The 14011-nt window shown below is 29.9% G+C and overlaps 1 protein-coding gene and 2 long non-coding RNA genes across 9 annotated transcripts; 1 reads left to right on the plus strand and 2 right to left on the minus strand.

The window, feature by feature from the left end:
- Window positions 1–436: 436 nt before the first annotated feature.
- On the minus strand, window positions 437–2336 carry LOC106340560. 2 transcript variants are annotated; one of them, XR_001269441.1, is made up of 5 exons: window positions 2165–2336; window positions 1961–2094; window positions 963–1554; window positions 841–897; window positions 437–767 (listed from the first exon to the last, which is right to left on the minus strand). It is a non-coding gene; the product is annotated as an uncharacterized LOC106340560 (long non-coding RNA). The 2 variants fall into 2 exon arrangements; XR_001269440.1 differs by having other exon boundaries at window positions 963–2094.
- Window positions 2337–4168: 1832 nt separating this feature from the next.
- LOC106340634 lies at window positions 4169–4927 on the plus strand. Its single transcript, XR_001269468.1, has 3 exons — window positions 4169–4362; window positions 4516–4807; window positions 4897–4927. It is a non-coding gene; the product is annotated as an uncharacterized LOC106340634 (long non-coding RNA).
- A 5963-nt stretch (window positions 4928–10890) lies between these two features.
- Window positions 10891–12304, minus strand: LOC106340356. Of its 6 annotated transcripts, none has more exons than XR_001269370.1 (5): window positions 12061–12304; window positions 11592–11732; window positions 11468–11502; window positions 11284–11387; window positions 10891–11190 (listed from the first exon to the last, which is right to left on the minus strand). XR_001269370.1 is itself a non-coding variant. In XM_013779238.1 (5 exons), the coding sequence occupies exons 1-5, from the start codon at window positions 12095–12097 to the stop codon at window positions 11108–11110; spliced, it is 372 nt and encodes a 123-aa protein (XP_013634692.1). In that variant the 5' UTR covers window positions 12098–12300; the 3' UTR covers window positions 10891–11107. The 6 variants fall into 6 exon arrangements, 4 of the variants coding, with proteins under 4 accessions (XP_013634692.1, XP_013634691.1, XP_013634693.1 ...); XM_013779238.1 differs by having other exon boundaries at window positions 11620–11732; window positions 12061–12300; XM_013779237.1 differs by having other exon boundaries at window positions 11468–11559; window positions 11665–11732; window positions 12061–12289.
- Between the last annotated feature and the right edge of the window lie 1707 nt (window positions 12305–14011).

A 14011-nucleotide genomic window follows, 5' to 3' on the forward strand; every position in this document is an offset into this window, starting at 1 on the left:
AAAAAAATGTTTGGATTAATAAAATTGATTTATACGTTCGCACCAATTTAATTATATATGTAATAGTTACTGACTTTTAATTATTCAATATATATTTATTATTTCATAATATGTAAGAACATATAATACATAAAATAATTTATATATATAATGTTTATCCCGCGCAAGGCGCGGGTCTTAATCTAGTTTCTTATTATGCTTAGATTCCTGTACATAGTTTGGTTCTTGTTATTGATTTGGAATATAGGTGGTGTGTTTTGGATTCAGTTTTGTTTTATAGGTAGAAGCCATGTAAACACTCAGATGTGTGATTAAACAACATAATAGGTCTTTGAGATAGTGATTCTCCAATTTAAGTCCAAATAGTGAAGAGTTGGGAAGGTTAATATTTGAAGGTGGTGAAACGTTTATACAATATTTTCGTTTGACACGTTTGCTTTATTTATCTAAGCTCATACTATATGTTAAAGATGTAATGATGACAATACTGTAGACGATCCTTTACAATGACATTGTTAAAAGATGTTAGTAAAGCTTAGGTTGAGACAATACGCATTGGATGAGGAAACAATCTCTGCAATTACTGTGAGAATACATTACCTACGTAAGCTAACCACCCCAATAGCATTGTCATCATTACATCTTGAGCATGTAAAAGATGTGAAACCCTGTTGTAGCTTTTGATAGCAATTAGAGCAGGAGAAGGAGCACCATCCATTGCTTGTCTCAATTTCACTGAATTTGGCTTTTCTAAGGAACTCAACAGTCTGCAGGTATAGACACGCAGAGGATGAGTGAAAGATGAATCCATGATTGCAGTACCAAAGTAAATTTACGTACCAGAGGTGGGGAAACGAAGACATATGACTATATGAGCCAGACCAAGACCCACCTAGCCTAGAGGGAATAAAACAACAATTGTAAGAAAGTTGAAATATTAGGATGAGGTTGGAGTTTCTTACACTTTAAGAAAGTTCTTGCCGGCTTGAGTTTCCTGATCATAATAAAAGTGTGCTCTGGACGTTGCTTTAAGGAAAAAGCAAACAAAAATCTGCTCTGAAAATCAGTAGAACTAAACTAAACAAAGTAGTATTAAAAGATTAAAAAGGTGATTATGATGATTCTTTATGATGACTATTCATGAAAAAGGTAATGAGTAACTTTAATAGTTTATAGAGCATGAAACATAATAGCAAAAGTGTGACTTGTGAGCTTGGTTCAGAGACTTGATGAAAACTATTCTTGACGGATGATGTCAGAAAATAATGAGAAATTTTCAATCTTTTTAAGAAATATCCAAAAATCTTCGAAATTTAATATGTATGAATGAAACAAAGTAGCAAAAGTTCACCAACTTGCCCAAGATATTTCTTTATGATAATGAAGAAAAACAATGATAGAATGTTCATACTTTGTAGGAATTCCCCAACAAATCCAAACTTGAAGACATATGGATGAAACAAATTAGCAAAAAGTGTGAGCCATAATACGCAAACACACATTTTCTAGTATATAGAACCAACTCTTCTAAGTCTCTTTAACCCTTTATTTAACCTAAAATCATGGACAGAGTTTGTTATTAACAACATACACAAACTGCAGATTAAAGAAGTAATCAGTAGTCTTTAATAGTCTTTTAAAAACACAAAGTACATAATAATTGAGAGGAGAAGAGGAAGAAAGAACACGATCCGTTTTGGCGCTTGAACTGAAGAACTATCACAAAAACACTTGGCTAAGGGGTGATTCTTTAAGATGGTGAAAATAAAGAATGAGCAAAATCCAATATATTTTAAAATGATCCAAAAACTCAAACTTAAAGATATAAAAATGAAACAAAGTAGCAAGTGCACAAAAGAAAATAGCAAAAAGTGTGAAGCTTTCCTTCAAAAACTTGAATAAAACAAAGTAACAAAAGGTTTTATTTTTCTTGAAAGATTGAAAGAGAAAAGAAACGTACTATTTTGGCCACCAAGCATATCGACACCGTTAAGGAAACACCGGTGGAGCTCCGGCGTCCATCTGAGTCGAGGCACCGGAGACCGTACGTATGGCCTAACTCTGCCACCTCTGTGACCTTTGCCATTCCAATCTCTGTAATTATTGGAAAGAAAATGATTTATTTAGGGGAATGAACTGATAAAATTCACATATGGGAACTCACATATTTATAAAGAAGAGGAAGCGTTTCCACTGATGAAGAAGAATCTCAACCGGCGCAATCGAAACCCTCGGAACGGATTAAGCTTGTCGACTTCACCAACCACATCACTCGAATGGCGGAAAAGAAATCTTTAGAAAAACCCTAAATTTTGATCAGACGCGGTAGACCAATATTGGGTTCTGTCACTCGGGTAAAGCCTGAAGACCAATCTCACTAAGCCCAATAAATATCGCTGGTTATTTAGTGAAACGCAAAGTTTTAGGCATTAGGACACGTGTCATCCTCTGAATTACTGATGTGGCAGCATAGGAGAAGCTCTTCGTATGTTTTATTCTTTAATGAATTCAAATTTCTATTATTGATTCATTTAATAGTGGTTAGTGATTGTAGTGTATTACTTTGTTTTGAAGTTGCTTAGGTCAAAGATGAATAGCATAAGTAGTTTTCATTGATCGATTCAATAAAAATATAATAAATAGATGATAGTTGCACCAAAATAAAGTTGACCTTAAAACATATGGTAAAGTTTATGTTTCAAAAGAAAAACATGCAAATGCATGTGTTTGTTTTGTGATTATCTTGTTTGAATGAAGATAACAGATTCTTTCATCCGCTTAAAGCAGTAACAATCTATGGATGTAGCAATCTGTCAAAAGCTTCATTGTTGACGTATTAGTTAAATATTATGTCTTTAAAATGATATTGAATCCATGATTATTGTGTTGCATATTTTTTTTTTTTTAGTTTGTAAATGGAGTTGTGTATATTGTAAATTAGGACTTGGACTTCTTTTTTCCAAATTATTCCATTTAATTTACTGTTACGATGGATTAAATTGTTTTGTTGAAAGCATAGTCTATGAGATCTTGAAATGATTGTTTACCATTCCAACCACCAGGTTCAGCATATATATAGCCCACTTGTTATTCAAATCAGCAATGATAGTATTCATACCTCATAAACGGCAAAACAAAAAAAAAGATCATGAGATTTAAACAACCAATGCCTCTCCAAGCAACTCAATGTTCTTACTACTCAAATCTCATTAAAAGCAAATGACAACCAAGAGGCTTCCCACCAGGCCCATGTATCATTATATTATAATTACTACATTAGCAACTGCAATTTAGGAATCTCATGAATCGTAGAGCATCCACATCATTAACCAAGTTGTATATATTTCTTTATTTTTCTTATTATATTTCATAGTTTACATGTATCACTTTTATAAAAACTGCACATACTATATACTTATTAAAAAATTATACCTGCATTGGCTCTTTACTACCGATTGAATCAGATTCTTCCCCCTACCACCAGGGGAAAAGTACCGACCACTGTTGAATTATATATAAAAAGGTTGTAAGAGTTATTGTTACAAAACTAAATAAAGCCAATTATAAGAATCATACTGAACCCATGAAGAGGAGTATAATTTGTCATGAAGAGATGATTAAAAGATGCCCAATTAGTGGAGCCTTAATTGATTTTCTGGAGGCCCATTAAGCTGAAGATAGTTCAATGAAGGCCCAAATAGAGGATTGAGTAATGGAGATGGCAAGAGAAACGATTCGATTTTGATTCGAGAATCAGTTTGTTGAAAACCAAATTTGCATGGCTCTGCTGGAGAAATCTATGTTTGTCTCTCTGAAGGATGAGATTCTGTTCTTAACTAATTGATCAATCTCAGCAAGGATCGAAGCTGAGCTCCTGAATGTGCTGCGGTGGAGACGGTGATTGAGTTCTCTCCAAATAAAATAGATCGGCGACTGCAACGCCAGTAAACAGAGAAACTTATGGTGCTTTGTCTATTGACAAACAAAGCAAGGATTGCAGAGAATCTGTCCAAAAAGATGATGGCAGAGATAAGCGAAGCTTCAAGGCGAGCGTATTCCAAATGGTTGAGGAGTATTGACAATTGCTTAAAGGAGTACTGACCACTGTTACGTGAGAGAATCTCAGATCCGGCGACGGGGAAGATCAAGCGAAGGAAAAATATGAATTTTCTGTATTTCAGGATGTTGGGACTTACTTTAGCGGATTTGGATAACTCGTTAACCCTATTCAATAAACCTCAACTTTGTAAAAGACGACGACATGAACTCACCACAGAGCCTCTTAAACTCCTCACCGCCGTGTATTCCATAATCCGCCATGTAGATTGGATCTCAGACACGGCCAAGAAACCTGCAACAAAGGTATATCAAATCTCTAGCTCTCCTAGAATATATAATTGTTTCTATTATAAAGAATCTTATGATTTGCCTTTAGATCCATATTCTTATAGTTGATACCGATTATTGTTTTGATCTTCGATGGTATACCTTTGTTGACATACCTATGTCTGTAAGGAGAATTATGATGAACAGGGTGAAGCAGTGAACCTTGACTACGTCTCCATCACTTATTTATAGTCTCAAAAATTAGGGAGTTTAAGAGCTGCGGAGAAGGAGTCACTAAATTGAACGTAGTGGGGGAGATGGCCGTAGGGAGCAAATGAAAACAATTAATGAAAGGTTTGAATGAGGATTACGAACGTTACAGAGGCGTTACAACATCTGCGATGCAAAAGACGGGATTGAAGAAGACGAAGTCATTGAAAGAGACATGGGCTATAAATGGACTATGTTTATGTTATAGAAGGTCAGCAATATTAGATTCAACTTGTTATGGTCTTTTTGGGCCCATTCGTTGGAACAATTTTTCATCAACGAAAGTTTAGAACTTTATAGAGAAAGCTGACGTGTCCAAAAACGCCCCTTCCTCCTTGCTGACGTGGAGGGTTGTGCGCATCACACAAGTCAACTTTATATAATAAGATAATAATAATAATATAGATATATCTTGTTATATACATTACGTAACTGAGACTTCAGCTAAGCTTTGAGTAACTAATTTTGAACTGAAGTATATCGTTCTGTCTCTCTATTTGTATTTTACTAAGTGCACCATAATTATACCATTTTAGTAATGAAAACCAAACTGAAGGGACACACAAAACCCGTAGATACTTTTTTAATCTTCCCATTACAAATTCTTCTTTAGTTTTTTTTTTTCTTTTTTGACAAAGTACTTCTTTAGTTTTCTTCTTACATTGTAGTCAACTCTTATGTTTACTTCTTCTGTGGTGTATAATCTTGTGATTGACTTCTTCTGTGGTGTATAATCTTGTGATTTACTTCTTCTGTGGTGTTTAAGACCTTCCTTTCATGTTCAATGGTTGGAGTCAACCATAAACACAGATTAGTATACAGTTCGGCAACCACTTTAATTACTTATCCCAAGATTGCCAAATTACATTAGCTAGAGACCCATCATTCTTAGATCTATTTGTACATTAGAATTAGAGCACTTATATAATCTACTTATATATCTTCACTTTGTGTCATTTTTTGGTTATACCAATTACAACAAATCCTTGCCGTGACGGCCTGGTAAAAGAAGCAAAGATGGATCTGCAAGTTTGAGAATCAGTTCTATGAATTTCTTTTGCTACGTAATGCGCCCAAAAAAACTGGGGAACATAATCAAATGTCTAATATTTTTTGTTCATGTTCTTTGGAAGGCTAGCCACCTTCTAGTTTTGCATAGGGGTAAAACCCAGGTCTGTAGCCTTACTTCTTTTGGTTTTTAATCGACTTTCAACATTTGTATAAAGTTGTATTAGGGCCCGCTAGTTACCTGCTTTCATCAGCAAAACACGCAAACAGTCTATTAGCTTCCATTAGATTTGATTTGCTTACTTACCTTTCTAAAGATAGGCCAAACAAAAGTGATTTGTAAATAGCCAAAAAGTGGTGAACCTGTCACACAGTGATTCTTATATAGTAAAAAGCGACAGGGCCGAAGATTCTCCCATAGTAAATAGCCACATATCACAGTGATTCTAGATATATAGTAGAACTGAATGTAATCTAGGATACCTTGTTTGTAAACAGTGCTCTGATTTTCCAGTCTGTTTGAAGGGTTAAGCTCTGAAACAACAGTATACTCGAGTATATATCTTTAATCTGAATCAGGCTAAAAGTTGTTAGAGTTGTTTCCACCTTATATGGCCTTTAACAGAGTCAGGTTTCCACACCCCGGAGCCACAAGCAACAGTGTTAACCTTCCCGGGTTTATATGCCGTTAACATTATTAAGAATGCTTATCTTGTTCTCGTGTTTTTGCGCAGTGAGCTTCACCAGCTCCTGAAGAAAAGAAATACAATAAAGTTCTAAACTCAAAAGTTGCAAAGCCATCACAAAATCAATGGTTGATGGTGGAGCCATTGTTTTTTGCACGAGTTTTCTTAATTTGAAGTCTTCTTTAATCGGTGTGAGGTCGATGTTGCTAAGATATTGAGTATTATATCAATGTGTTTCTTAGGATATTCGTATAAAAATATATTTAAATTTAAAAAATGTAAAATTATACATTTTATATAAATTTTTAATGTATTATTTCTATTTTTTATATTGTATATTAATTTAAAAATGTATAATGCCACATGTCATCTTTTGAAATAAGTTTTTTTTTGCTGATACCATTGATTAGTATAATAAATTTTACATTCTTAGCAAATCATTTCAACATTAAACGCCTCTTTGATACCAGATGAATAGTTGATACCATTGAAACCGAATTATAATGTTGATAATATTGATAATATTGATCATTAATAATATAATTTGTATACCTTCCAGATTTATTCCCATTTTTTTACATTAAACAAATGTAATTTAGCAAATCATCTCAACATTAAACGCCTCTTTGATATACAATGGTATATTTACTTTAAAAAAATATTTAGAAATAATAAAAATGTAAAACTATACATTTTCAAATAGATGTTTAATGGGTTTTTCCATTTATTATATTGTATATTTACTTATTATTTATTTTTTCTTAAATTTTATATTTACTTATTATTATTTTTTCTAAAATTGTATATTTACTTTTTCTATTTTTTTTCTTTTATATCAAATTGTAATATTACGATAGATGTTTAACATATTATTTATATTTCTTCTATTGTATATTTACTTATTATTTTTATTATATATTTTCAGATATATGTTTAATGTAGTTTTTCTAATTCTTATATTTTATATTTACCTATTATTTAATTTTCTTATATTTTATATTTACTTATTCTAATGTTATAATTAATGTAATATTTTTATTTCTTATATTGTAAATTTACTTATTATTTATTTTATCATAAACTTTTCAGGTAGATTTTTAATTTTATTTTATATTTTTTATATTGTATATTTACTTATTATTTATTTTTTCTTATATTGGATATTTACTTACTATAATATTACGTTTATACTAATAAAATGGACTTTTTGAGACTCTATAGAGCGTCCACATCAGCGAAAAAACTTCTCCAGAAAGATGCCTTATGGCATTAGTATTAAAAAAAATATAAAATAAATAATAACTAAATATACAATATAAAGAAAAATAAATAATAAGTAATATACAATATAAGAAATAGAAATATTACATTAAATATGTAACGTAATATTATCATTTGATATAAAAGCAAACAAATTAGAATAAGTAAATATACAATATAAAGATATAAAAAATAAGTAAATATACAATATAAAAAATAGATAAACTAAGTTAAACATCTATTTGAAAATGTATAGAAAAATAAATAATAACTAAATATACAATATAAAAATAGAAATAGATTATAACAAAATAAATAATTGTTTTTCTTTTATATCAAATTGTATTATTACGATAGATGTTTAACGTATTATTTTTATTTCTTATATTGTATATTTACTTATTATTTTTATTATACATTTTAAGATATATGTTTAATGTAGTTTTTAATCTTATATTTTATATTTACCTACTATTTAATTTTCTTATATTTTATATTTACTTATTCTAATGTTATAAATAATGTAATTTTTTATCTCTTATATTGTATATTTAATTATTATTTATTTTATCATAAATTTTCAGGTAGATGTTTAATTTAATTTTATATTTCTTATATTATATATTTACTTTTTATTTATTTTTTCTTATATTAGATATTTACTTATTATAATATTACGATAAATGTTTAATAATCTATTTCTATTTCTTATATTGTATATTTACTTATTATTTATTTTTCTATACATTTTTAGATAGATGTTAAATTTAGTTTATCTATTTCTTATATTGTATATTTACTTAATTTTTATTTCTTTATGTTGTATATTTACTTATTCTAATTTGTTTGCTTTTATATCAAATGATAATATTACGTTACATGTTTAATGTAATGTTTCTATTTCTTATATCTTATATTTACTTATTATTTATTTTTCTTTATATTGTATATTTACTTATTATTTATTTTATATTTTTTTAATAATAATATCACGTGACATCTGTCTGGAGAAGTTTTTTCGCTGATGTGGACGCTCTATGTAGCCTCAAAAGGTCTTTTTTATTAGTATAGATAGATTGTGAATGTCTGCTGACTTTAATCAGCGAATCAGTTATGGGCGTGATTAACCCTGGTCACTTAGCTGCGGTTCTTAACTCATGATTTGATATATTTTCTTTTTACACTTTTTTGCTAAGAGACGGTTCTTATATCTGTTGTTTAAGAAACGGTTCTTAGCTTTTCTTAGTTAAAATTTAAGAAAAGCTAAGAACCGTATCTTAGCAGATGCTAAGAACTCCAGTTAAGAGACCGAAGTTAAAAGATGGTCTCTACGGAGCTTTTGTTTGTTTTGCACTCTTAACTGTTCACTGACATCTCTTAGACAGCTTGATGTGCATAACAGTAATTAAGTTGGCTAGTCTACCAAATAAATTCGGGATAAACAGTGTTTTTAAATGATTTCTAACCTTGTAGATATGGTCTTGTTACGAGTTAAAACGTGTGTTTTAGAGTCTTTTAATATTTAATCGAGTATTTTAGGATACTGTGTTGTTTTGAGGGATAAAGAGTTATCTTCAGTACAAACGAGCATATAAAGATGTAGTACTTTTACAGGAATTAGAAGTTTAGCCTAATTAGAAGAAAGATTTCACACTGACGGATTGAACTCATATTTGGATTCAAAATCTGTAATTGACTTACCTTTCATATGGAAGTGGTTTGTGGTGTAATGTCTATGACAGAGGAGTAGCTTTGTAGCCTATCATCATATCCTAAAATAAATATCTATGAATCATCTAAACATTTAAATGTTAATAGTATAAATATCATGAATAATATAAAACAAAATAGTATAGATGTGTAGATCAAGGTCTAGTTTGGTTTAAATCTAATAAAATTGAAACCATGTACAGTATAAAACATACATATTCACAAACCAATATGTTTTAAACCAAACCAATTATTAATTGTAGAGTAAACCGAACTTACAATATGAAATGAAAATCAACACAACGAGGTGGATTGGTTGGGCTTTATCTCCCTACTTTAGCTTTATTTATTTTTAAATCACTAAATTTTACCAATCATGTTGTAGCTTTACTTTTAAAAGTTAAAGTCTACATCAAGTTTTTATTTAGTTTTATCAATCATACTTTAACTTTATTTTTAAAGCTACAGCAAAAAAAATAAAGCCAAATTTTTTCTTATGTATTTTAGGCAAAAACCCTACATCTTCTTTTTATAGGCTGTAGAATCTGTAAATGAAAAAATAAAATATCTATAATATCAAATAAATTGTATAATCATAATAAAAACTTTTATAAATATTTTAATTTTGAATTTGAGTGTTTTTAAATTATTAAGATATTTAAATAATATAAATATTATTTACATATCACATTTTAAATTACAATAAATTTTGATAATTTATTAAAAAATATTAATATAAATTATTTTAATTGATATAAAATAATAATTTTATATATACAACACATATTTCATATATTTTATTTTAAAATATCTACAGCCTACAACTAACAACTACGACAAATTTAACTACAGCAAAAGTCTCTGCAGAAAAAATCTACAGTAACGACTTTACAGCTACAACTGATTTATCTACAGCTAATTATCTACATCTAAATTTTTAAATTCACAGTCGAACCAATCATCACCAATATATGTAGATAATTCACAACCCATTTTACTATATGTATTGATATATATTATCATAGTATTTGAATTCATACAAATAAGTTAAAATTAATGATTTAATATCAAAAATGTTTTATAGTAACGTCAAATAAACCACATAAGCATAAGTATTGTAAAATTGGAGAATATATTATATACAAATTATTTTAACGTTTTGTTATATAAACCAAAATATTTTAATATAAATAAAAAAATAGGCGGAGACACATGGGTTAAGATCTAGTAATATGTTGTACCTCCTACACGAAGGTTAGTGGTTCAGATCTATATACATGTATCTAGATCCAAAATTATTAGTATTTTAATAAAGTATAAACATCTAATTAAAATTTGTTTTTTTTAAAAGAAATCAGAACCGATTACAAATTAGCACATATAAAGGTAATATCTAAAGTGTAAGTCAAAATATGTCTGCATAGATACTTTTGACAATCTCTCTCCTATTCTTTTGTATTTTTTTTCCTTCCTAAATTGTTGAGATACTCCTAAATTTCTACTATTAGAAATGCTTTAAGAGCATGATTAACCATAGATCCTACTAGAATCTCTTAATGAATATTTAACTATTAAAGTTAAATTAAGAACTTTTGTTAAGAGACAGTTAGTTTGAATGCTCCAGTGCAAGAACTCAAAAGGGTTTCTTAAAAAAAAAAATTTATAAATGACAATGTCTATTGAGATCACAATGTTTTTAGTAGCAGAATACAAATGCTCAGGTATAAAAGCTATACGTGATAGCTTTGGAGGAAGTAGCAGAATACAAATCATCATCTCTCCTAGCTTATAAGAATCTGGGTGTCCTCAAGTTCTTGAGCGAGTCTATGAGCTGAGTAGCAGACTACTTACCAGTCTCCATCTGCTGCTTTTAGAATCTTTGTAAGTTCATTTAATTGACTGATCCATTCAATGCTCCACTCATCATTTGCTTGAATTGCAGTAAGATGGTGAAATTATTAATCAGACGAAAGAAACAACGAAAACAGAAGCAAAGTCTTTCACATATACAAACTGATTCTACCTTCTGTAACGAGCCAGTGTCTACGAAAACGACATCCAAGGATTCCACCAAAAGGCAATCTTATATGCTCTCTGAAACTCCCAGATCCTTTCTTCATAGTGTACCTAAATTTGCATCACATTGATCAGCTTTGTTTGTTGAAGTAAGTCAGCTAAAAGGAGTAAGTTCCACAAGATCAAATTACCATGGAAGTTTCAGTGAAGATGAGACTCTAGTATCCTGCCAAAATACCAACACATCATTACTCATAAACTCTCTGAACAAAAAGAGATCATCCTGCCAAAACACCAACACATCATTACTCATACTCTCTGAACAAAAAGCTTGAGAGCTGACATTCAGCAGGAGTAAAACTTCTTCTCCATGCTCACTTGTCCTCACCACAAATTTATCCTTGTAAGTTTCCGCAACTCTCTCCATCTTCATCGATCGAAACAATAACACAACATCTGTACAATACTCTCTTTATCAACCAAAGAAACATATAATATCCTTAAAATCAACTGCCTAACTTGTAAATGCCTAACTAGCAATACTAAGTGGTCTATTAAAAAAGACTCAATTTTTCAATCTGGGGAGGCTAGGATTTCTATAAAGAACCAAACTTGTATCATGAAACCAATGCATTCGATAACTACAGAGATTGCACAGATTCAATCCAAAACAGAACAACACAGATTCAAATCATCATCTCTCCTAGCTTATAAGAATCTGGGTGAAGGATTCAAACACATAATTGAAGGATTCAAACACAAAAACAAAACAACAAAGTTTTACCTTTCGATTCCAGTCGGCTGCATGCTATTTTCTTCATCGGGAGCGACAAAGAGAGGGAGAGATAGAGAAACAAAAGATTCTTCACGGTTTTTTTTTTGGGAGCGACAGAATTACAACACGTGTTCTCTAAGACACGGTTCTTCTGACGCTTGTTTAGGAGACGTTCCTTCTGTAAATTACAATTTTTCTTTTTTTTTTACATCCTAATTATGTTAAGACACCTATCTAATATCCAAGAGACCTGGTTAATGTTGCTCTAAGGGCACTGTCAGTGATGATATCTGACCATGTTTCTTGCCAAAAACAAATTAATAGAAAATTAAAAAGTGAGAGAGAATATAGAAAACGTCAGAATCGCCTCTTCCTACAAAATCGATTGTACATAAAATTCCCCACCTATCATATTTTGAATGGTTGAAAATGTTTTAACACAATAAATTTTAATTGTACGATTTAATTGCTTTTGGATATTAGTATCCCCTTCTTATTGTTCGAGGAAAATTTTTATAAATAAATTTTTATCTCATGTGTAATTCACAACTTTGTTATTTCTTAGATGGCAACACCACATTCCACCTCACAGCCTTTTTTAAATAATTCTCTTTGGCCTAAACTAATTACATGTCATATCATTGCCAAAAACATATAGTATATGTTTTATTTTTTGCATCTTGATTCTAAGTATTTATTCTAAGTATTTATTTTAAGAATCTTGCCATAAAAAAAAAGTCTCATTTCATGAACATGTTCACTAAATTTAGGATATTGAAACTTTTTATACATCCATGTCACAATACTATTGTATAAAATGTCAACTCGAGATAATATTATGTCACTGGCCATTATATTATATAATTTTTCAAATTTATGTTATATAATATACTATGCTGAATAAACCAGAAACAAGTAGAATGTTGTGCGATTTGTTTATGTGTTGTTGTATATTAGTTAGTTATTATTAGTAATATGTTAGCATAATAGTTGTGTATACTCGATCACATCAGCAATATAATCTTATTTTTATTCTGATTATAAATACTTAGATACAATATGAAGATACTACTGGAAAATAAAATATATAATCCATGATAAATTTGAATGAATCGGAAAAAAACGTTGTCATTGGATCTTGATTAATCTATATTTTCTTAATGGAGTAAATCTCGGTGTCAAATATTGAATGCTCCAATTCAAAAGATTAATGAAATCTGAGTCAATCAAATATTTTCGGAATGATTGACTTTCGTGTTTGTGGTGTCCAAGCTAATGTCGAAAATATTCATCTTATTAATTGTTCTTTCCATGTATTATTTTGCTATGTCAATGGGTGAATAAAAAATAGATAGATATGCAAATTTCTTAATTATAGTCATCGATTTATTACAGCGATTTACGGTTTTATACATATGTGGCCCCTATATTTGAATCGAGTTTGTTTTGAGGAAATTGTATATGTCTAATGTACCACTAATTTAGGGATAATAATTAGTAAATGTTTGCCTTAAAACTTGTCTAACTCATGTCCATTAGGTACGCTACCATGCAAATGTTTCAGCCCTTTTTTATTAACTCAAACCTGTATTTTTTTTTTAGATATATCAAATTAGGAAAAAAAATTATATTGGAGCGTTAATCTCAAATTTCATCTACTATCAATCGTATATTAAATATAATTGATGGTAAAAAACAATGGAAGAATTGTGGTGTGTTTAAGAAAAATAACTTTCCTTTTAATATATGCATATGTAATGTATAATTTTAACAAATATATAATATATAGTTTCAAATAATCACCTCATTTGCGGATGGCGCAGATTATTACATAGTAATCGATATTAGCCATGTTCGTTTTATTATCGCCAGTTCCAGCGGCAGCGTTCAAAAATATAAGGCAACAGAGACAAAAAAAACAGAATCGAAGGTAAAAGCAATCGCCCATCGACTGCCGGAG

Source organism: Brassica oleracea, chromosome C4 (genome assembly GCF_000695525.1).
Source record: "Brassica oleracea var. oleracea cultivar TO1000 chromosome C4, BOL, whole genome shotgun sequence".
Lineage (NCBI taxonomy): Eukaryota > Viridiplantae > Streptophyta > Magnoliopsida > Brassicales > Brassicaceae > Brassica > Brassica oleracea.